At 37.2% G+C, this 24,500-nt stretch overlaps 1 protein-coding gene across 1 annotated transcript in view; it reads left to right on the plus strand.

Moving 5' to 3' along the window:
• The first annotated feature begins 200 nt into the window (after positions 1–200).
• Positions 201–24,500, plus strand: part of LOC131434358 (uncharacterized) — a 62,494-nt gene continuing 38,194 nt past the window's right edge. The window contains exons 1-2 of the mRNA XM_058601026.1: positions 201–496; positions 1,685–1,907. Of these exons, the coding sequence (XP_058457009.1) occupies positions 201–496; positions 1,685–1,907 (519 nt within the window). The remainder of the gene's footprint in view (positions 497–1,684; positions 1,908–24,500) is intronic.

The raw sequence follows: 24,500 nt of genomic DNA on the forward strand, positions 1-24,500 counted from the left end.
TGTAATACTTTGAAAATCTGTGCATCTGGCATCCCTTAAAACCTCTCAACTGATTGACAAAATCTAAGGCTGATGTCAGAGTGGAAGCTGGAAGCTGAGCTGGGTTGGAAGCTAAACTTGTTTAAGCTTGATTAGAAGCGGGAGGATGTCAGACTGAACGCGATAAAAGTTTGTTTAGAAACTGACAATCATAAATAAACATGAACTCGTCTGATGAAGAATTTTTTGTTTCTCCAACCGTTCACAATCACTTTTTCGGAAAAAAGAAAGTTATTGGAATACATCCAATAAATTTGCAAAGACGTAAAAATGGCGAGTTTCAGCATCTTTATTATGATTTACGAAAATATCCTGATAGGTTCTACGCCTACACTAGAATGTCAATTGAAACTTTTGACCATGTTCTCAGTCGAATAGAGTCGAAAATTACTAAGGAATGGACAAATTTTATAAAAACTCCTATATTTCCATGTGAAAAACTGATCATCACTCTCAGGTAAGAATGAAATCAACCAATGTTTCATGAAACCAAGTCCCAGCTTTCTCAAACTGGAAACCATCAGCTAGCTTACTGAAGTAACCTTTGTAAACATGTACGAAAATGTTCCCGGATCGACCTGGCATAGTGGAATAGACTTTTATGCAATTTAGTTATACCGGTTACCGACTAATGGCTAAAAACTTCCACATGGAACTCTAAAAGATTTTTCTTTTATGTTTATGTGAAAGACATGATTGCAATGCTAAGTAAGTTAAAAAAGATTTTTAGATTTGCTCATTAGTTCAATTTTAGATTATTAGAAACAAATGTGAATGTCATTTACGACATTAGTATCATACATAAAAAATGTGATACATTCTTTAACAGGTTATTAAATCAATCGTTTTTCATCTTTCATTTATTTAATTTTTACTTTTTATAAATACTACCAACTTATGGTTGTTCCTTCGCTCTCATATTCCTATTTTTTTCAAATTTAAAGAATTTTGATTAGAAAAAAATACAGTACTTGCAAAAGTTATACATGTTGTCAAATGCGAAACTATTAAACATGAATCATTGATTTATATTTCTTGATAGTCATCTATGTATTCTATTACATCATATGGTTCTGATGATTGAGAGTGAGAATGTAAGGCATGATGAGTCGATCTGGTTGAATCAGACTGACAACTCATCTCTTCCTAGTTTTTTATTTACCTTAAGTTCCAGCAATTTTAATTTTTTATTTTCAATGTTGATTATTTCGGTTCCTTGATTGAGATGATGCTTGCGAAAATTTCTCGTCGATGTTGGTGTTTCTTCTAAATGAACAGCATTCTCTTCGACTTCCTCCATCATATTTTCATTTAAGCCGTGATCTACTTTTTCGCAATAATCTTCTAGATCATTCTGTTTGTTTACGATATTTAAATTACCAGAACCTTTTCTGTTTTTCATTAAATCTTTCAAAAATAACATGTTTCTGAAATATGGCCAACCAGTATACGAATCGTACTCAGAATCCGATATTCCCGCATCGCCCGATCTAGCCACAGGTATCTTTCTCCACTCTATGCGAAACTGATCCCGTAGATACTTCCACTTTTTCTTAGCTTGTTCATCTGTAAATAAAACAAAACACTGTAATAACAATTTCGAAGCAGTTTTCATATTTTCATATGTTGTATATATTATTCCAAGGTTTTTGGCAACAGGTGCATCATTTTCTGCGTTAGGATTTTCTTTCCGGATTGGTAGAACAACCGCTGGAGCTATAGTGAAGGAAACATGTACCGCTTTATGGGATGAATTATTCCCGGATCATATGCCTGCGCCATCCGAGGAAACATTTTTGAGAATTTCTAACGACTACTGGAATTTGTGGAACTTTCCTAATTGCATTGGTGCTCTCGATGGGAAGCATGTGAGAATCAAATGCCCTGCGCAATCTGGTTCAATGTTTCACAACTATAAAAAGTACTATTCTATCGTTCTGCAAGGATTGGCAGATGCATATTGTCGTTTCATAGTAATCGAAGTTGGTGGATACGGTAAACAGAGTGACGGTGGTACATTCTCATCTTCCCAATTGTATCAACTATTGAAAGCAAATAACTTACGCATTCCACCGGATTCAAATTTTCCAGGATCAAATATTAGGATGCCTTATGTGTTCATTTCTGATGAAGCATATCCGCTTTTAAAAAACCTGCTACGACCTTGTTCACGCCAGGATTGCAGCACAGAGAGCGAATATTTCAATTTCCGACTATCGCGAGCAAGAAAATGCATTGAATGTGCATTTGGTATTATGAACGCTAAATGGCGTATTCTGTGGAAACCCATTGAAACCGGTCCGGAATTTACCGAATTAATTGTGAAAACTATATGCTTGTTACATAACATTATTATTGATCATGAAGGAATCGATCGTTGTCTTCAGGAAGCAGAAGAAATTGGATTAAATATTGAAAACAACCGTCGGAAGCGAAGCAAAAGTAACGTCGTCCAGAAACCTGCTAAACATGTCAGGGATATTTTCCGTGATTTTGTATGTGCGAACAAAATTTAAATTTGATAATAATATTATGATGAAAGTTAATTTTGTAGTATATCGGCTAATTCTAAGCACTGGTTTTACTTATAACGTACGGTGCAAATAAAAACTTCCAATAATCATGGAGTTGAAAACTACTTACTTGTTGAGTTTGTAGATAAAGCCACTTCTTTCCATAGTTTCTCTACCTTAATTCTGTTGCGGTAACTTTTATCTAGTTGATTCCACAAGGGCGGACGTGAAAAAACTTCATTTATTAATAGCTCTGCATCTATTTCCATTATTTTCGGCTTGTAATAAAGTGAAACCAACAAAAATTCAAGCAGGAAAGATGATCGAAGATAACAATCTCGCTCTACCTGTTTTCAAACGCTTTCAGCTCAGCTCCGCTCAGCACTCACTCTGACAACCCCATTTTGTTATATCGTAAACATGTTTCTCGCTTCTCACATGCTTATGTCAAATACCCGCTCAGCACAGCTTCCAGCTTCCACTCTGACATCAGCCTAAGACAAGACCTGACAACTGGCTTCTTATTCTTCCTTCCGAATCATCCTTCTCGTCATTTTCGCTCTATGGAATAAATACCGACTTATCGATTAAATTTAAATATTATTAAATACAGTGTAGCCATTTTTACAGATTTTCTAATAACTGTTTTGCTAAATAAGAAACATTTATTGAATATAAATTTTTAGACTCGGTTTTTGATTTGAAATAAACATGAAAAATGTTTTGGCGAATGCTTTTTTTTTATTATTTATTAATGCCTAAAACAATTAATTGAGCTTTGCTGACAGAACACGAAATATCTCATAATGAACGCGAAATCGAATTCATTGTTGACGTATTACCGGATCGTTTGGAAACCGGAAAAAGTCAAGTTTGGCTAGAAATGCTTATTGTGGCCACAGTGTGTGTTCCACAGTTCATTCTTCTCGTAAAACTAAACACTCTTTCGAGTTTACACTAATTTAACAAATCTTTTTTGGTTACACTTTAACTTACTAAAAAAAGTACGGCTGTGTAATGTCAGAGACATAACTGGATGTCGTGAATACGAATATGACACGCTTTATTTATGCTTTCGAATTCGAATTGGTAGTTGATCTATTGTTTGAATTGTGCAACTTTCCCCTCTTTCATTACTAGAAATTTAAACGATGCGCTTAGACTAAATTACTGATTAGTTACATTCAACATTCTGAAACCCAATGAAATATTATGTTTTACTGTTTTATTTATGACTTCTGGTCAGTCTGTAATTTTTACTTTTTTCGGTTTTTTAACGATATCGAACTAACTAGAGATTATAAGAGGAGAAAGAATATGAAATTATAGAGCCATAGTACTCAAGGAAGAGCAAGGATGTGAAGAATAAAGTGCGGAAAAGTGAGACGTGACAAGGGTCATTTAAGTAAGCAGAAGGCTTCTCGTATCTAAACTTTTACCTTCTACCAGGGGAGTCGAACTTCTGCTTACTTAAATGGCCCTTGTCACGTCTCACTTTTCCGCACTTTATTCTTCACATCCTTGCTCTTCCTTGAGTACTATGGCTCTATAATTTCATATTCTTTCTCCTCTTATAATCTCTAGTTAGTTCGATATCGTTAAAAAACCGAAAAAATTATATATTATGAAATAAGCAGTATAGTTCTTTATATTAAAATAATGTTGGTTCTGAAAAGAACTTTTTATGAAAGCGTTCGTGATGAAGAGTGACGAGTTAAGTTAGTTCGGCACGCAGACTTTGAATTCTAAACCCATATTCCGGAACTAAGCTCTGAAACTTGAAGACGATTTTTCGCCATGACTACTAGAATGGGTTTTGTAGAGTACAGTAAAGTAAATTTCCGCATAATTCTTTAGGAGTATTATTATGGTTCTAAAAAGAACCGATTAGAAGAAGTCTGGAATAAAGAATTGGACCCTGAGTTCAAGAACTAAATTTAGAACCAATAACAGACTCAGAATCCAGTTTCAATTCTAGAACTGAAATTTCGAAACTCAAATTTGTTCCGGAATACAGTTCAAGAATCCAGTTTCATCACGCAGGCTCTGAATTCTAAACCTATATTGCGAAACTAAAATCTGAACTTCTCGTTACGACTACCGAAAAGCAAATGAGAGTTGCGACCTGAGCGTTTGAAGTTTTAACCACGCAGAAGGTGCACTTTCCGTCGCTGCTGGTTGAAGGTTTAACTCCCACGACGTCTGCTACCATCGAACGCACGAAAAGAAATGATCAATTTTTACCATGGTTCCCCTTTTACACGCATTCAGTTGAAGATATGTGCCTGACTACCTCAAAATCGTCGTCCTTGCGCGAAAAACCCAAGCGAAAGTAAAGAGTTTTCCGCATTATTTTGAAATTTTGAGAAAACTTAATTTTTGAGTTGTTTGTGGTTATCTCACACTGTTCAAAATATTATGCTAATTTCCTGATCATATTTTTGATGAAATGGTGAAAGAATTATGTTGCTACCATTAATACAAGTCGAGATATTCACGATTAAGTTCTGCCCATTCTTCCATATGGCTAATTTTGAAAAGGCACCCCATAGTAAAGTAAGTCGTATTCACGACAAAAGAAAAACGGCTTGATGCTGATTTACACAGAGCTGCCACTAGAAACATTTATTACGAATAGGATTGAAAAAAATGAAACATTCTATGGAAATTTTAATTTTCATTGGTGAGTTAAAATTATACATTTTATTAAACTTGTTTTCTGATTTTCTTTATACTTGGCATCATTGCTCGCGTACCCTGCAAAAGTTTTTTTCTTTTTTAAATGTGCGGGTAGCAACATCAAAATCAGCCAATCAGAAACTGGTCCATTTTGGAACAAAAGCAGCACCCCCAGTTGTCAGGTCTTGTCCTAGGACAAAATGAAACGAAAAAGAAATGTGAGGAATACTACAATTGAGAAGATTATAATGAACATTAGTGAAACTGGAGCCATTTCTTTCATTTTATTGTATTGTAATTTTCACTGGCGGTTAGCAAAAACTGCGATGCGACAAGATAGCGACAGAAGGCCGCAAAGATAGCGGAACTGTCATTCGCATCGCCAAACTTTTTATAAATAGAATAATTATACAATGATACTTAGTATTTATCGAAAACTTTGTGTTCAAAATCTACTGCTTTACTTGGAACACTTTCGATTTTAACTTTAAGAATGAACTACTATAAAAAATTGTATATCGTCTCCTCTAAAAGTAAAGTCATCTTTGACAGATACATATATTTGTTGAAGCATCAAATGAACGAATAAATAACTCTTGTCGTTGCCCTTAGTTCACCAGACGAATTTTTTGTCGTGAATACGACTTACTTTACTATGGGGCGCCTTTTCAAAATTTATCCTCTGAGAGAGTGATAAGTTTTTGATCGTGAATATCTCCTGCTGTATCTAACGTATCAACATAATTTTTGCTACATTTCTTTGGAAATATGGTCAGCAATTTTATGATAAAATTTTCAGTTGTACGATTTAATCTCAAATAATTCAAAACTAAACTTTTCTGAAATGTTCGGTATCAACGAGTATGAAAGAGCGAAACTTTGCCTTTCTCGTATTTTGAAAGCTCATAGCTCAGAGATCTGTAGAAGGATTTATATAATCTAACTATGAATAGATTCGAAAAATTTAAACTTGAACGTGTTTTGCAACAACATTGAAGTGTTTCAATAGTATACTATTGAAAAACCTGTCTGATTTGACCCATGTCAACATCAGCCAAACAGAAGGCGTTCTGAGGAAGAGAACAAAATATCTGTTGCTGTACAACTGTATTGATATAAAAGATGAACATTCCACTTTTTCCCATCATTTTCTGAGCAACGGTTTTCGAAGCAAGACATACGGAAGACCTAACAATTTTGTAATGAAGCGAGTGCCGAACAGCAGAATTGTACCGAAGAATAGTCGCAGCCGGGCACACAACAAAAGCTTGCCAATGGAAGTCGTCAGTAGTCATGGGAGCGTTGTTTAGTTTTGAGATCCTGTTGGTCGTGACAAGTTCAAGGCACCTTTCAGTCCCACAGATCGTCATTAAGAATTAATTGAATTTTATCTATTTCTTACCAAAAGCATCGATTCTGAATATATATCATGTTTCTATGCGGATCAAGAAATCAAGTAAATTATGGCCTGGACTGCCAATTTGTGAAAAAGCTACAAACGAAATCACGTAAAATGAAAGCTCTCAATCAAAATTGGTTCAATTTGAAATCAATCGGCACTTTGAGCAGCTTAGTTGCGGGACGTTCGCAAAGCCAGCTTCGCTTCAAGCAAGAGCGATTGCGTCATCCTGCTGCTGGTCGTTTGCATTGCAGCAAAATACAATGAAACAACCTTACAAATAAATGTATAATCGTTAAAATCTATCAAACCGTTCGTTTATTATTGCATTTTTAAATTAGAAAGTTTTCGTGGAACACCCCGTGCAACGAAAACTGAACAATTTTAAGCAACATTATGCAAAATCAGTCCTTCAAATGGCTCCAAATGTTATCTGAAGAACTATTTGAATTACTTATCTGTTAGAATATGCAAATCGGGAGTAAATATAATCAGTTTAGTGAAGGTTCACAGTTTGATCGATTCTAATTAGCCTGCGTAGTTGACTTGTTCAGTTCAGACCAGTATCTAGGTCCAGAATCCAATTCTAGAAATCAGTTCTGAAATTCAGTTTTAGGATCCAAGACCAGTTTTTTTTTTCATTTTTAGAATCCAGGTCTAAACTTCAGTTCCTTATCCGGAGTCCAAGGTCAGAATCGAGTACCAGAATTTGATTTTAAGCCTAGATCTGGACTGAGAACTAAATTTCGGAAACTGAAATTAACGCTCAGACCAGAACTCAGTTCCCAATTCAGATTTTATTTTGAAAAACTTAGTTCTTAACACGGAATGAGAATTTAGATTCAAAATTTAGTTGTATTTCCAGAATTTCGTTCGAAAATGCAATAAAAAATCCAGGTTCGGAATTCAGGTGCAGCCCTAGAAATTGATTCCAAAACTCAGTTCCAAAATTGTAGAAGTGTAACTGGAATCAGGAATTAAACTCTATAGATTTTTGATCGAAACTCAGGATCTGGTTTCTAGGACTGAATTTCTGAGCTGAATTCTGGATCCAAATTTGAAAAATTGAATTTTGGATCGGAATTCTATAACTAAAATTTAGCTGTAGAACACAATCCAAGTCCACAGCTCAGTGCTAGGATTCAGTTCCCTAGTTCAGGCTCAGAAATCAGTTCCAGATTAGCATTGAAATTGAGTTTCAGAGTTTAGGTTTCAGTTCTAGCATTCGGCTTCAAAATTCGGTTCCAGAAATACAGTCTCAGAATTCAGAATTATGAATTCCGTCAGGACGTCAGATTAGACAGTCAGACGCTTCGGTGCAATATAAAAAAGTATTTAGCAAATAACGTTAACTTTACGTCTGCTTGAACTGCTGAGTTTAACTTTAAGAAGTTCAAACGTAAAGAAATATTGAATATTCATTTTATTCGTATTCACGTCATCCGGTTATGTCTCTGACACTACCCACTCGCCTTTTTCTAATCGATCTCATGCTTGATATAAAAATGCTATCAACTTCAAAACAACGGACAGCTAAAAAAACAGCTAATCAATTCCTGGCAGAAATGTCAGGTAAAACTTTGCACGTCTGCATACTGGAAATGCTCCAATGCGTGTTAAATTTTGTAGTTGACGAGAAAAAAAAGCCCCACACAATTTTGAAAGTCTGTAAATTAGACGATTGTCTGAAAAAACTTCTAAACCTCTAAAAAGTCTGCTAAACTGCATAGTGCTCTAAAAAAGAAAATTCATCAAATTCACATAAAATCTACAACTTGGTATCTGTGGTTCTGTTCTCATTATTTCGCAATTCTGCGACAATTTCGTCGCATTCTACGCCAAACTAAAATTCACAATACTAATCGAAACAATAATCGTAGTAAATTAATCGATTACTGCAATTATCTGAAAAAATTAAATTGATTAAATTTCATTCGATTAACTGTGCTATTACTCGATTATTCAATTAATCGATCGATATTACGACATCTCTAGGAAAGCAGATAGGGCATATTGGGCGCGTGAAAAAAACCTGGAACGGGAAAAATCAAATGTTTATTGGTTTTCCTTTACCAATCATCTGTTACAAAGTATTTGAATCAATCTACGTACTTCTCAAAATTCGAGAGTGTAAATCAGAATCATTGCATGGCTTGTAATACCAGCGCCCTACGCATGGAACCGCAAACCCAGGCCTAAATCGGAGTGAAAAAATAATGAACATTTTGCCATTACCATTAAAACAGAATGATGACCAAAATCATCAAAACTTCTATAGATCAACAACTGTTCCAATGTTTTCGATTTTCATTTATCTCGAAATATGATTAAACGATTGTTTCGTAATCACTTGTCAGATTAGCCTTACGATCAGTATTTGTTTTGTAACCGACAATATTGTTTTTTCGTTCAACCCTCACTTCGTGTCTCCACCATCTTCATTGGACACTAACTAGATTTGCTCGCAGAATTAACCCGGTCGTCCCTTCCTCTTTTTCTTTGTCTATCACCATGCTTTCTTCGATCACTAATTAGATCTACATGCCGATTCTAACATCGTCGTTTTCTTTTCCTTCCACCACCTTTTTAGTCACTAATTAGATCTACATGCCGATTCTAACATCGTCGTTAGTCCACACTCCTTTACCACCTCCTCCACCAACCCTGGTACTCCATTCGCACACCCACTTTTTTCTTCTCTCTCACCTATTAAGAAAGAGCACTATTACTGCCATGCAATGCTTGGTGTCATCAACTAGTTATAGGATTATAGATTAAGTTTTCATTGTTAGTTTTAATTGTTAGTTTTTATTGTTAGTTCTAATTGTTAGTGTTAAGTCCAAATGTATCTGTTGGATCATTGTAATCTGTTGATACTGATGAGGAGGTTTTATGCCTGCTGGAGAGAGAGATTGCTAAATTTCATCTCCATCGGGCTTTTCCCTGCTCCCAAATAAATAAATAAATAAATAAAGATCATCGTTTGGCACATATCAACGGAACCAATCCTGGCATGTTAATTTTTGCGCATCATTCCCAAATTAGTTTAGACAGCTCGTGGAGGTTCGTGTACATTTATCTGACTTTTCATGGTAATCCATCATTCTACATTTTACACCTGGCTCGGAGGATTCCACTATCGGTATTAGGCCCACATGTCATTTTCGGGAGACCATAGATTCGAACCTAAACCTAAAACTCACAAAAACTTGGTGGAATTGGCAAAATAATTTTCCTCTCGAACCTCCCTCAAAACTCAGCCTCAGCCGGAGCACCTTTGATGTTGCACCCGAGATGAGCCTGTCGCTGTCGGTTGTCTTCGTCCGTGCTGAGTTTGTCGGTTTTCGGAATTTTTCGCCGATTCGACAGTTGACAAGTGTATGACGGAAAAGAAGCCCTTCGATCTTCGATGTGCGTCGAGATGACTTATCACCAGCATCATCACCGTCGCCCGAAGGCTTCCACGTTCGGCCGGCAAAGAATTCAGCCGTGATGGTTGACTTTTATTGATGTTGTCACCAGAATATCTGTCACCCATCGCTTCCAGGACACGGACGCCTGAGTGCTTTCCGGTGCTGCTTCGGATGCTGTCGTCGTTGGACAACATTAATTTTCCGCAACTAACCCTTTAGCCCCGACACGGTTGATGGTTTTTGTTGTTCCTATTTTCTCCGATTACACACGGGTTTAACACAATTTTCGACACCTGGGTACCGAATGTTTCTCTAAGGATATTGGAAAGGGAGACACACACACAAACACACTGATGATGTATTATTATTTCGATCGAACATGATTGACCGTTTTTGGCTTGTGATAGTGTTACGGAATTCCGTCTGGTCTGGGACACAGTTTCCCGAAAGCTTACCCGTACGACGTACTTCCAAGGGTTTGTCCCTTTTCGGAGAGGAATCGATTTCATCCGGCTCTTGACTGGCAGTTTGTTTATCGTAATGTGATAGTTTAAGTGGAGCAAAAATTAAAAGCTTTCAAAATCGGCTACCCAACTTTATTAACTACTAGGGTGTGGGAATTTATCCCTTCGTGTGTTGTGAAAAAAAGGCACTTGGCACCAAGCTGACGGAACAGAAACGGAAGAATTGAATTTTGAAGTGCTTTTAGATGTTGATAGATAATACGTGGAACCATTCGGGCCATGTATAATTCAGTTAGCAGCGGTGCATCAATTTTGCTCCGATGTCATTCAACGTGACCGAATCAATCATTCAACAGGTAATCGGTTGTCTTTGTCATGCTTCAACCCCTCGGGTGGCCTTTGGTAATCGGAACTGGTGAAGTGAACACAAATCAAATCATAATTTCCTCCGGTCACGATATCATCCGTGATTCGATCGTTGGGGAAACAACATCAACTCGACCGGGCGCGCAAACCAAACTCAATCGAGGGGGGTATTTTTCTACCATCCGTTTTGTGTATTGATGAACCCCTTGCCATTTATGATTACGTTCGCAAACAATCCGACGTCCACCGGAAATTATTCCAAACGGTACATCCTCGTTGGTGCTCGAGGAAATTTTCATTTTGTTTTCAACTTCTGCTGTTATGAAAAAGTGCATTTTTATTCCACCACCGCTCATGGACTCATTGACAAACCGTAATTATCATAATGGGTGCTTATCTTCGGCTAGATCCCCTCGACCGTCCGACCGTTTGCCAATGCCATAATGAGCCCCGTGTCGTGTCGTTTCGTCCGTGATTCCACTCGGGGCCGGCCGGCACTCGAAAGGATCAAAAATCAGAACGATTCACAGGCACCGACGGGAACGCTTATGGTCGCCAACACAGTCAACCACTTAACAGCATGCAATCAAATAATGATTCTTAACAGACGGGGACGAATAACAAAAAAAAAAAGAAAAAAAAAACAATTGTCCACTTCAGCTGTTGCTTGAGCGTCGGGAAAATTCGAAACGATTGATTTAGCGCTAAGGCAGAGGTGGGAAGCGGGATTGCATGACAAGTTTGAGTTTGATCGAAAAAATATTTACTTAGTGAAAGTTGATCAAACATCATTTCGTTCTGATTTATTTGTTCGGTGTAATTTCTTCGTTGGTATATGATAGTAAACAGGAAGTTATGAGTCATGATTGATGAGTGAAGTCATCGCCCGATAGGATACGAAAAGTAATATTCGGTCAGCCTTCCACTTATATCGCAGTTTCTTCAGGTTATTAAGAAGTGTATCGAAAAGTAGTTAGCAACATTGATTATTGGATAAAAAAGCTAAAAAAAAAACATATTTTGACATCAGTTTTCGATATATTGTAGAAAAAATGTAATTTTTATGCATTTCACTGATTATATTGAGGAAAATCCTAGTTTCTGTGAAACGCTCGCACTTTGGACTTGACATTCTTCATTAAATTCTGTACAGTTACTTTTGTGACTTTCCTGCTGTCCATTTTTTTTAACTCCTGCATGTTTTGGAACACTGTACCTTCCTCCGAAAGTGCCGCTTGACAATTGCCCAATACCTTTCAATTGGCCGAAGATCCGGGCAGTTCGGTTGGTTGATGTCCTTTTCCACGAGTTGTACATTATTTTTTGACAACCACTGTAGAACGGAGTTTGCGTAGTGGGCTGAAGCCAAACCGGCCAGAAAAGAGGAGGAGCCTTATGCTTCCTGTACAGTGGCAGCATTCTCTTCTTCAAACATTCTTCCTCGTACACTTTGGCGTTAATTGTGCCCTTCGTGAAGAAAACCGATGACCGCAAACCACAGGTACAAATTGCTTGCCAGACCAACACCTTCTGCCCAAACTTTTCCATCGCCACCGTGGTGTCAGCGTCGTCCAGGTCCTGGTACACCGATTTCGTATAATATTGCGGTCCGGGCAGCACTCGAGAGTCTTTCTTGGCGTAGGTTTCGTCGTCGATCAGGATCCATCCGTCTTTATTCTGTAGAATCCGGTTATACAGTTTTCGCGCTCTTGTTTTGGCCTGAACTTGCTGTACCAGGGACTTTTTCGGCACCTTCTGTTTCTTGTATGTTTTCAGGGAGCTCCGAACTTTGATCCGTTGAATCATCCCGATGCTGGTGTTCAACTGCTTGGCCAAATCCCGCGTCGACGCCGATGGGTTTTTCCCGATGTACTCAACCACTTTTAAGTCCTGGCCGGGCTGGCTGGGACCCGTTTCCCTACCGGATCGGGGCAAATCCTTCATGGAAAGGGTCTTACCGAACTTCTCGATAATATTTTTGACACTGGTGTGGTGCACTTTCACCCGTTTTGCAATTTCGTTGTACGTGACACCACTTTCTGAGCACCAAGTGTGCAGAATTTTCTTTCGCGTTTCCGAGTCGATTCAATTCGACTCATCATTGAAACGATAAACCGTACCGAAACCAATCGATTGTGCAGCTGTTATTGACATGTAAGCAATCATGTCACCGCAAAACACACTGCAAAAAATCAAGCCATTTCAGAGTAATAACTGTTTGAATGTTGCTAACTACTTATCGATACACTCCTTACTCAATAAAACATGGGCTGAAAAGTTCCGGTCCTAATACATAGATGGCGCTAGTTTTATTACAGTCACCTTTTTTCAGTTAAAACTAACCTTTCAATAACAGCTGTTTAATTTTTATGATATTCTACTCATTAGTTTGTGAGTTATTGTGCTAAGACTCAGGCTACTTTTGTTATTTTCAGAACAATGTTTTTATTTTCAACTGCTTTTTGATGGGAAAAAAAATACCGTTCAATCAAAGCAATGGCTTGAAAAGTGTTACCGCTCCATCAGAAACAACAATAAAACGTTGGTTTGTAGACTTCAAACGTGGCCGCTGACATCGTAAAGATATCAAAGAACGTGTTGGTTTCATATTGTTGACTATGAGAAAGCTCTGTTCAAAGTGGGTGCCGCGTTTGCTCACTGTTGACCAAACACGAGAACGCGTTGATGATTCTGAGCAGTGTTTGGCCATGTTTAAACGTAACAAGCCGGAATTTTTGCGTCGATATATGACAATGGATGAAACATGGATTCATCACTTCACTCCGAAATCAAAACGATCGTCATCTGAGTGGACAGCAACTGATGAACCTCGTCCAAAGCGTTTGAAAACACAACAATCGGTTGCAAAGGTTATGTTGAGAAAGGAAATACCTTTAACAGTGAATATTATATAGCATTATTGGAGCGTTTGAAAGCTAAAATTGCAAAGAAACGAGAACGCACCGTGTCGCAAGTCAATCCAAACAATGGGCATTGTTCCAACATCCACCGTATTCGCTCCCAGCTTTGGCTCCCAGCGACTACTGGCTGTTTGCAGACCAGAAAAAAATACTCGCCGGTAAGAAATTTCGCACGAATGAAGAGGTTATCGCTGAAACTGAGGCCTATTCGGAGGCTAAAGATAAATCGTTCTACGAAAGTGGTACATTGAAATGTTAGAGCAGCGCTGGAATGATTGCGTTGCTCTTGATGGAGATTGCGTTGATGAATAAAGGTAATTTTGAACCTAACAAATCGTGTTCACTTTGTTAGGCCCGGGACTTTTCAGCCCATGTGCTAAGTCGTCCGACTAACTAAGAAATACATTTTTATTTAAATCGATTCTACTCATCAATGCGATTTCCTTCGAGAGCAATACAATACTTCCAACCCTTCTCTAACTTCTCGAGGCCGTGTTCGAAGAAGGATTGGTCTTTTGTCTTACAAACTGCTTCATATTCTGCAATAACTTCTTCATTTGAGTTGAGCAAATAGTCAGTAGTCGCACTGGGGGCTAGATCTGAACAGTATGGTGAATTAGGAAGCAATTGGAAAAGTAATACGTTCAATTTAACCATCGTTGCAGTCGACTTGTGAGTCGGTTCATTGTCTTGAAGAAACAGTGGCTTTTCTCTGACATAAGAAGGCGTTTTCCTTGATTTCTGCATTCAATCGAGTAGTAATAGCTATTGACTGTTTTTTTCCTTCTCAAGATAATCGATAAAGATTATACCATATGCATCCCAAAATAATGAAACCATAAATTTTTCGGCTGAACATTGTTCCTTTTAAATTTGAAGTAATGGATCCATGTTTCATCAACATCAAACACTGTTTCGCATGATGAACATGGACATAACATGGAACACTTTTGAAACCATTTCTAAACTTATACAGTATTCTTTTTTGATCAAGAAGCAATGATAAATTTACACACGAAACTGTTTTGATAACGACAAAAGTAAACTAAGACTAATCGAAATGTAAGGAAATTTTGCAATTATTATTTTGAAAGTAGGTACTTAATAAACGTCATATGCATTATTGGACGATGAAAGCTTTTCCATCAGTTAATAGCATATGAATCGAGGAATGGGCGAATTTCATGCCAAATCTCACTCGGAGTTGGCAGCACCTCCTCAGATTTGTAGGAAACTTTCTGGACATTCTGGATTTCGTCGCAAAATGCCATTTAGCATACTTTTAGACTGTCGTTTGAAAAGATTTTTCATTTTTGCCTTTCTCATATAGAAAGACTATACAATCACTGTAAAAACCGACTTTCGAACCGAGACCCGGAGGGCCTAACGTCATACCTTATGATAAAAAAAGAACCGGAATTTTATTAAAAAATTCGCAAAATTTCAATTTTTAATAAATTTCTTTATTATCGCCTCTCCTCCTGCGGCAGTACATGCATGCCAACGCTTGACCCAATTTTCCATACAAGTTTTATAGGCCGCCGAAGGTGTGTGAGCCGGCGCATTTGAATGAAATTCAGCTTTTTTGAAACCAGCCGAGAAGCTACGCGTTTAAAACTCAAAACATCAGTTAAAATGTGTTCGGCTGATCCATAAGAGATGCCCAACAATACAGCAATCTCTCTAATCGGTACAGAACGATTTTGCAACACGATTTGCTTCGCCGATTCAATGTTTTCTTCAGTAAGAGATGTTGGGCGGCCAGGGATCTCATCATGATCCAAGCTTGTACGACCACCTTTGAAGCGTTTATACCACTCGTATGCCTGTGTTTTTCCTAGACGCGATTCACCAAAGGCCTTTTCTAACATTTTCAACGTTTCGAAATACTTAAATCCATTTGCAACACAAAATTTGATGCACGCACGTTGTTCTAAATTTTCATCCATTATAAAAATCGCCACACAAAATTTTTTCAACTTCTTTGTATAGACGCCAAACAAAACTAATCGTACAATATGTGTCAAAATTTGACAGAATGTGTATAAAAGTGTTGCCAACGTTGGGAGAATAAAAGTTTACCGATTGGACAAGCGCGGGAATTTCAAAATGATAATTCCGGTTCTATTTTGATCATAAAGTATACCATCCGACTCAGCTCGACAAACTGAGCAAATGCCTGCTGTGAGTATGACAAATATTGTCACTAACTTTTTTCGGAGATGGCTATACTAATTTTCACAAACTTAGATTCAAACGAAAGGTCTCATGGTCCCATACAAAGTTCCGGAATTTCATTTAGATTAGACATCCGGTTCCAGAATTATATAATGATATGCATAAAAATGTGAATATAATGTCACTCACTTCTCTTAGAGAAAGAAGGACTTAAGATGCCGTAAGTATATCCCAATTTTCATTCTGATCAAACCCCTGGTTCCGGAGATAGGGTGCTTAGTGTAAAAACATCAATTTCAGGAGTACTTTGCTAAGAAGCTACCTCTTTATATTGGCCAGTGCATTTCTCTAGTTTGCAGATCATTAGAGTTCGTAACCAAGTAAACCATTGATAGTCCCATAAAAGATTTGATGAATTAGATTCAAGTCCGACTACAGGTACATTTTTTTCCATACGTCATAGAGAATCGTAAAAAAATTGTTGAAGTTGTAGGAAATTTCTGCTTTAATATATAGGAGAAAACGAGTTATATAAGAAAGGTATCATCACACCACTAGGTGGATGAAAACAGGGTTTATTTCCAAACAGTTATTATCAAAAAAGACATTTCCTGTGAAAAGCGCTTTACTAGTAATAATGGCAAAATTAGTCAAATTTTTGAATAAAAATATTGAAAAATTTTCCCATTAATTTATACACTAAAGAAAATCGTCTTTGAAATTTTAAAATCAAATTGCAAAAAGCATCAGTTTTAATATTGATAAAATTACGCACCAATATAGATGATTTTGTCCTACCCGACCAATATTTTGCAAGATGGGTTAATTGTATTTTCCACGTAATCGAAAGCACTCAATAGCCACTGGATTCAGCATAAAATAAACGTTTGAAAGCGCTGATTCGACCCGCATTACAATGCACAAGAATAAAATATACTCAAAAAATCAGAAGATTAAAAAAAATCTATAAAAAACGTGCGTCTTTTGATACGAACACGATTCTTGCCAAACTGAATTGGCTCACCGTCTTCCAGCTAACTGATATCTATCTGTCACATGAAAGCGCATTTAAAAGTCAATTTAACCCCGTGTCTGGACTAGCCCCGGTCTTCACTATTTCTAACAAAAACTTCTTGTTCAAACAGATATTTTTGCAGTATCGTTTTATCGAAAAATGAACTGAGAGTCAGAATCCTTCAAGAGTTAAGTGAAACTAAGATTTGTGAAGAGATGTCACAGAAGATTATACCGCTAGTTGCCCGATATTCGCAAAACTATCAGTACTGCACTAGAAAAAGTTTTATCTAGAGAAACTTTTACCCCTCAAGATATCAATCTTGCATTACATGGACGGTTGTCAGAGCTAATAAAAGTCATTTTCATTGACTGAAAAATAAACGAAAATGACAAGAAATTATTGTCACTCTCACTTTCGCTTGCAAACTATGAGAACGAAATCCATGTCCAGTCAATGACATAAACGGGAAAGTAGTTTCAAAATTGTGTTTTTTCTTTCATTTGCCCTTTCAGTCATTTGCAGTTTTCAGTGAAAATCCTATAGTATTCAGTGTCGATATTCAACCAAAGCTGTGAGAATTGAAAACGACAGAAAAAGGTTTCACAATCAGTTTTAACTGTTGGTGCTCGAATTTGTAGTAGTTTTGGTTTCCAAAGAAGTTCTGGGATGTAATTACTTCGATTTGCCATATTTTAGTCACTTTTTATAGCCAAGCGTCACATATTTTCAATACACCGATGCAAGAATGAAAATTTCAATTCTGCTGTTGCTACCTGAAGACGTTAGTTTGGTTTCGTCTTGTCATAGAGGAAAGAGTGACGTTGGCAATTATGCTCTCTCATTTTTTCGATGAGAAACTAAAATGCTTCGTCTCTCTTCGTTTGTTCTTGTGTCGGTCATTTGCGAATGAAAATATTGAAAATGAGGCTGTTGGATTGGATTCTTTCATTGAGAATGTGTGACAATTTTAAGCTCTGACGGTTGTACAGGATCATACTTACCTATCCTTAGACACAAAATCAAACTAGTTTTGTGAAGGACTTGAATTAACAATAATTTTATAAAGAGGATTTTTGGAATGTTTGGAAGCAATATTGAGAATGTGTGCATTGTTAGATTCTCGCTGTAGTTGTTTTATTTTTGATGAGCGGCAATGCAATTGTAAAATCAATATATCATGCAAAAGGTTTTATAAATGCTTCGAAAACGACCAGAAACTATTATATTACTTATCTAAATAGGTATTGGGAATAATTACAAAACCCGTATGAATTTTTATTTAATTCAATTAAGACTACAAGGGATAGTCGTTTCGTTTGACGAAGGACTGCATCACAATTGTCAAAATTATTGTAAATTTCTAATTTGAACGTTGAGATAGCAGTTATCTTTTCTGCTCCTAATATTCTTATATGTATCACGGCGAAATATACTTTCGATAAATTCTTTCAGAATTTTAAATTTCCTGAAAAGTACCCTTGGTTTATTCATGTTGGTGATGAGAGGTCCCAAGTAGCACATGTAACTTGTTCATAAAAAAATAAAAACAATACAGATGCTGCATAATGGTCGCATGACAAACACGACGAAACAAGTCATATTATGATCATCATACTAAGTTGCAATAAGTTCCAACGGTAGTTTTCGGTAATCTAACTCTTACGACGTGCTCGCATTGACTGGTTTTAGTCGCCAACTGGTCACCGTAATAAAATGTGACTCTGAGTCATATAAGTTACTGTCATTGAAATGTAATAACGTGTGCTACTTGGGGTGCTGGGTCCGCATAATTCATATCGAAACCAAAAACCTTTTTTGTACGAGCGCTTGTGCGGAAGAGTCGATTTGATTTGGATGTGTAATGTCACCTCTGATTAAAATGGTCGTCCAAACGCAAGATAACTAAGTGTTCACCAGTTCCTATATGATGACATTTGGTCAATAGAACGGCATCGACTAGGTGCTATCGCCTTCTGCGTTAGTATCAGAATGAGAGGGTGAAACGCGAAACTTATCGAAAATCCTTCAAATAGGTCAAGTATTTCGCCTTGACGTCCTATTGCTGAAGTATAAATGAACCCTTAATGTGATTTCAAGTTATCAACTTGTTTTCATGAAAACCGTCTGCAGCATTCCTTGCAATTCATAAATTAGCATTTTGCATATTATCCTTGCATAATTTGACGCATAAAGCAAAATACGTATAAATATAAATAATTCTATCCCTTTTATTAGTGTTTTATGCAGGAGCGTCTATCTATCTATCTTCTATCTATATATATAAAAATGCAGAGATCATTATTTGTAATCGCATCACGTAAGAACGGATGGACGGATTTACATGATTCTTTTTTTGTTTGATCAGTTTTTACCCCCACCGGGTTCGTACATAAAAAGAATTAGGAAAACTGTCGGAAATGTTGGAAATATCAATGAAATTATTTTGTATGGACAATGGAATTTTCCGTTGAAAAAGTCGTCTATGCTTGCTAGATCTTCGATTGATGTTTGACGCGCAACAAGTTGCATAAGTGTTTGGCCGTCGAAGAAAGGAATACTAGATCGTTGAAAGAATCTGTTGGCACGCAACGAGTTGATTTGTTTGAAGTTCATACTTGATTCATGTGGTTCGTCATTCCGAGCCACGTGCTTAATTGGGTATCAACATTGTTGCTTACTAAATGACTGGTGGAATTCCAGAATGTGTGTAATGGAGTCAGATGAATACTATTGGTCATTGGGAATCAACAAAAAGTTTGTGCTCTAGAAGCGCTGAGGTCAAACTAAGAGATTTTTTTTGCATTTTGCTTTCGAATGATTTATGTCGTTTTCGTTTTTAAATTGCACTACACTGGTGTAGCGAAAGCTGCACTGAAACCGTTCGTTTTTACCAATTGCACTACACCAGAGCTACACTTTTTCTGCACCGATACCACTGGTGTAGCACTCATCAAAAGTTTGGTGTAGCTCTGTGCAATGGAATCGTTTATTGTAGTCAATGGTTACTGTTTGTTTTCGTCATTTTTGTTCGTTTATTCATGCCTCAGTGTAGCACTGCACCGGTGTAGTGCAAATTAAAAACGAAAACGCCATTAGATTACACGAAGCGCACATAATAAGTGGCAATTAGATATCAATATTCAAGATATTCAATTATTCATATTTTTCGCTGTGGAATTTATCAAGTGATAATCGCAATTTGACAATTATCCCAGAAAATCGAGCCGATGAATCAACTTGATGATTCTTGTACTAGGTTACAATATTTCAAAACCTTTGTGTTGAGCATTCACAGATATTTTCATAGACACAACTTATGCCGAAGTTATATGTACATAGTTGGAATAAGCGACAATAGTAAAATGATTCTATCACAATTATCCACTGCCCGTATAGAATCGGATCACAAAACAAGAATTGCTTCAGAGCGAATCCCTACCCCAACGTGCTAACCCGTGATGGTCAGACAAGTCGTCGAGAGAAAATCGTTTTCGCACTGGAGTCCATTCTGTGTTTGTTACTGAGATGATATTCGTCTCTCTTTGATGGCACTGATTGAATCGCGTGAAGAGTTGCTAGAGAGCGTTCTTTGATACGATAAAAGCCATGCTTGCTGAGAAGAATGCTCAAATTGGTAAGTTCAATATCAACTTAAAATGTAAGCGTTGTCTCTCCAAGGCACCAGAAGTTCCTTCGTATCTAAAAATTATCCACTTTATTAGAGCTCTAAAGTACGTGTGGTACTTTTTGGCAACTTGAACTTACAGAATAAGTTTTTGGAAAACATTATCGATGCTTAGAAGCTGTACACATGTTCACATTAATTTTGGGTGATGTTTCTTTTTTTGGGCTAAAGCGAATGTGTGTCGAATTCCTTTGATAGTCGTTTGACAATTCTGCTCTCCTAACTCATAAATGGGAACAAATTATTTTTGGGCGAGACGAAGTTCGACGGGTCAGCTAGTAGTAAATATAGTCAGAAGTGTGCAATATCATACTATATTCCAAGGGTGTAATTGGGCTGATCCAGAAGGCTATGAAATATGGTAAGATTAGAAAATGTTAATTATTCATGCATAACTGAAGAATATAAATTAAACACGCTTCGATTGCTTGTCAATTGCAAGGGCTCGAAAGTCTTTCTGTAATGTTTGAATCCATTTGATGCAAACATTTCATTTAGGCGAGGCTGGCTGATGGAACGGTGACTTCAGACCACAATTTGCTCTGTATACAAAATGGGTCATCGGAATTCGTTTGAGTTAACACCTCACAAAAATGGCTGGGCAGTTGCACGTTCATGTAAATAAATCACGGTGGCCTCTCATCGGATTTCTGTAACAGTATAATACTTATCTGAAGTTCTACATCTACACAGTACGAGAAAATCTTGTGATTTTATATTTTATATGATGCACATAAATGGACCGTCGTATTTCACACAAATTTATATTGACGAACATGTAAAATTGAAAGATTTTAAAATTGCATGGCTTGAAATTGAATGAAATACAAAACAAAAGACCGATAGCAACAGCGCGACTTGAATCGAGAAACATTAGATCACTAAGCATGGCAGATAATCGACTGATCCACAGAAGCACATATCTATTTAATGAATAATTGATGGGTACATATTTATAAACAAGGATGGCTTTTATCGTATCGTAGAACGCTCGCTCGCAACTCTTCCACGAATGAATCAGTGCCATCAAAAAGAGTTGGAAATCATCGCAACAACAAAATCCCGGCATGGCTCATTTAACATAGAATCGACACCAGTGCGAGAGCGAATTTCTCTCGATGACATTTCTGAGAATCAAAGGTTAGCACGCCGCTGTGGGGATCTTCTCTGAAGCAACAAACGGTCGCTTATTCTCGTTTCGCGATCCGATTCTATACAGGCAGTTGATAATTGCGATAGAATCATTTTACTATTGCCGCTTATTCTAACTACACTGAAGTCTTTTTTTATGCGAATTTACGTACCGCATAAAAAAAAACCGCATAACTCTGAAAATTCGCATAAAAAAAAACCGCATAACTCTGAAAATTCGCATAAAAAAAAAACCGCATCACTCCGCAAATGGGTCTGACTCTGAAAATTCGCATAAAAAAAAACCGCATAATTCTGAAACTTCGCATAAAAAAAACCGCATAACTTTGAAAATTCGCATAAAAAAAGTCGCGTAAAAAAAACCGCATAAAAAAAGACCTCAGTGTATATGCATATAATCTTTGTATAAGTTGTGTCTATGAAAATGTATGTGAATGCTCCACACAAGGGTTTTGAAATATTGCAACCTAATATGAGAATCATCAAGTTGAATCATCGACTCGATTTTCTGCGATAATTGTCAACTTGCGATTCTCTCTTGGGAAATTCCACACAGCAACGATCATTATCAGACTGTAATTTTTTTAGGGCCGAGAAATACTCAGAGTATGAAGTGGAGCGAAGGAATGTAGAAAAATTCTCTGGCGGTTCATGCATTGAGAGACTCGAGTTCTTGTAGCATCTTCTATCGGATTGAAAATGTTGTATACAATATAGATAGCAATATAGAAGCTTCTGTGAAATTTTCGGCGATCACCAATACTGCATATAAACCCTTACAGTGGCATTTGGTAGCTGAGTGCAGATTGCACTCGGTTACAGGGTCAATTATGTCTGAGGGGAATACTGCGTCATTTGACAAGTTAAGTAGTTATGAGCAGAGCTGCAAATTGTCAGTCATGTCAAATGACCTTGACAGACTGACTAAAATCATCGTCAACTGTAATCGGTACGGTCAAAGTGTCTGTCAAATGAGATACTCGATAGTTCAATGACCAAGTAGAAGTATATTCAGTCAAAGACAGGTAACCTATTTTGTTCTCTCTCATTCTCCTATTCCCTGTTGAAGTAAAAAAATTCCATGAGAGTACTAACATAAACAATTGATAAAGTTCATTGTTCTTTGTAAAAAGTCATCGCATTTCAGAGTTTATTGATTGTACATGAATTTAGTTCAATGTTTATGCTGCTTGATTAATATTTAGTCACATCGTAATCAAGCAGTGACAGGAGAAAATAAGATAATATCAATCGCATCGGCAATCAATGAGCGTCCTGGTGAGTGTAATATCAAGAGAATTTAAGTTATGACAGATCGGCTCTCAGACACTCAATATATGATGATTGGTAGAGCCTGGTTGGCAGCAGTCCAGTGACATAAACTTTCCAATCTTCGTCGTGCAAAGTTGCTAGTTGATAGTGACATTTAGCAGCTCTGGTTATGAGTTGAATCGCTCGTAGAATTATGTCACCTGAAAAATTCAATTTTTTTCCATGTGATTTAAATAGTACCTATATATGATTTTTTTTTAAAGAAATTGATCCTTTTATAAACTAATTGTGCGATTTTATTTTTTGTTCGATTTCCATGAACAATACAGGCAAGATTTATTGATTCTTCCTGTCTTACTGCCTGCCGAAAAAAATAACATGTTTTCGCTACTGTTGGAAGTGAGACCACGGATCATCAATATTTTCGATCTGAAATGTACAACTGAAACAAAGAACAAAGTTCACCGATAACTGTGTAAAACCCGATTCCGGATTACCGACCGAGGCCGGGCAAAAGTGTGGCTCATTAGTACGGGGGAGGGTGGGGCGTGAGACGAGAGTGCAAACAGCAAAAAGGGATCATTGTCATCCCTTCGAAACCGAACACACGGCATTATTTGTTATTAAACGTAAATATAAATTATTTGGACATCGGTTTCAATTTGCGAAAATCTATTGTGCCCATTACAGATTTCGACGACGCGTTGGTTGGCGGCCGAGGTGGCACTGTTTGTTGTGCACGAAAGCTTGCGGAAATGTGATGGTAGATTTTGCCACGGTTGATGTATTAGCAATTAAAATAATAGCTTCTGGCTTTGCTACATTGTTTATTAGCAGTTTTCGGTGATGTAAAAGGTGCGAGTAATTTACGATATTTCCCGAAACCGGGAGTGAAGGCAGGTTGATTAGAATGGATTTCATTTAAACCGGAATGCTATAAATAGATGAAAGCTGATGTTTTCAAATTTAACCACGACATCGGCATAAATAATTTCCACATCACACGAGTCAGGCTAACCCACATCGGCTGTGTTCGGTTCGGATTCACTGTGATCCTAATTAACTTTGTCGATATGACACAGCATCGCACCGAACAAGTGTTTGCTGTGAAGAATTGTTAATGTAATCCTTTTGGCTCCAGCAGAATGGCGTAATCCTCTAGAAAGTAGTTTTCAACGGTGCCCCAGAGGAGTCGCAGTAAAGATTAGCCGGGTCATGATGACATCTTTGAAAACCACTAACTGAATCACATTCGCATACAGGCTGTTACAAAAGCCAGTTCTAACATGCCCAAACCCGACCGGTGTCCAGCCGATCGGTGTGGAAGGATTCAGTTTGTTTACACAAAGTTGTAAATAAAAACACACAAATCATCAGTCCTTCCCAGCGGGGTTGCTGTTT

Source organism: Malaya genurostris, chromosome 3 (genome assembly GCF_030247185.1).
Source record: "Malaya genurostris strain Urasoe2022 chromosome 3, Malgen_1.1, whole genome shotgun sequence".
In the NCBI taxonomy this organism is placed as follows: domain Eukaryota; kingdom Metazoa; phylum Arthropoda; class Insecta; order Diptera; family Culicidae; genus Malaya; species Malaya genurostris.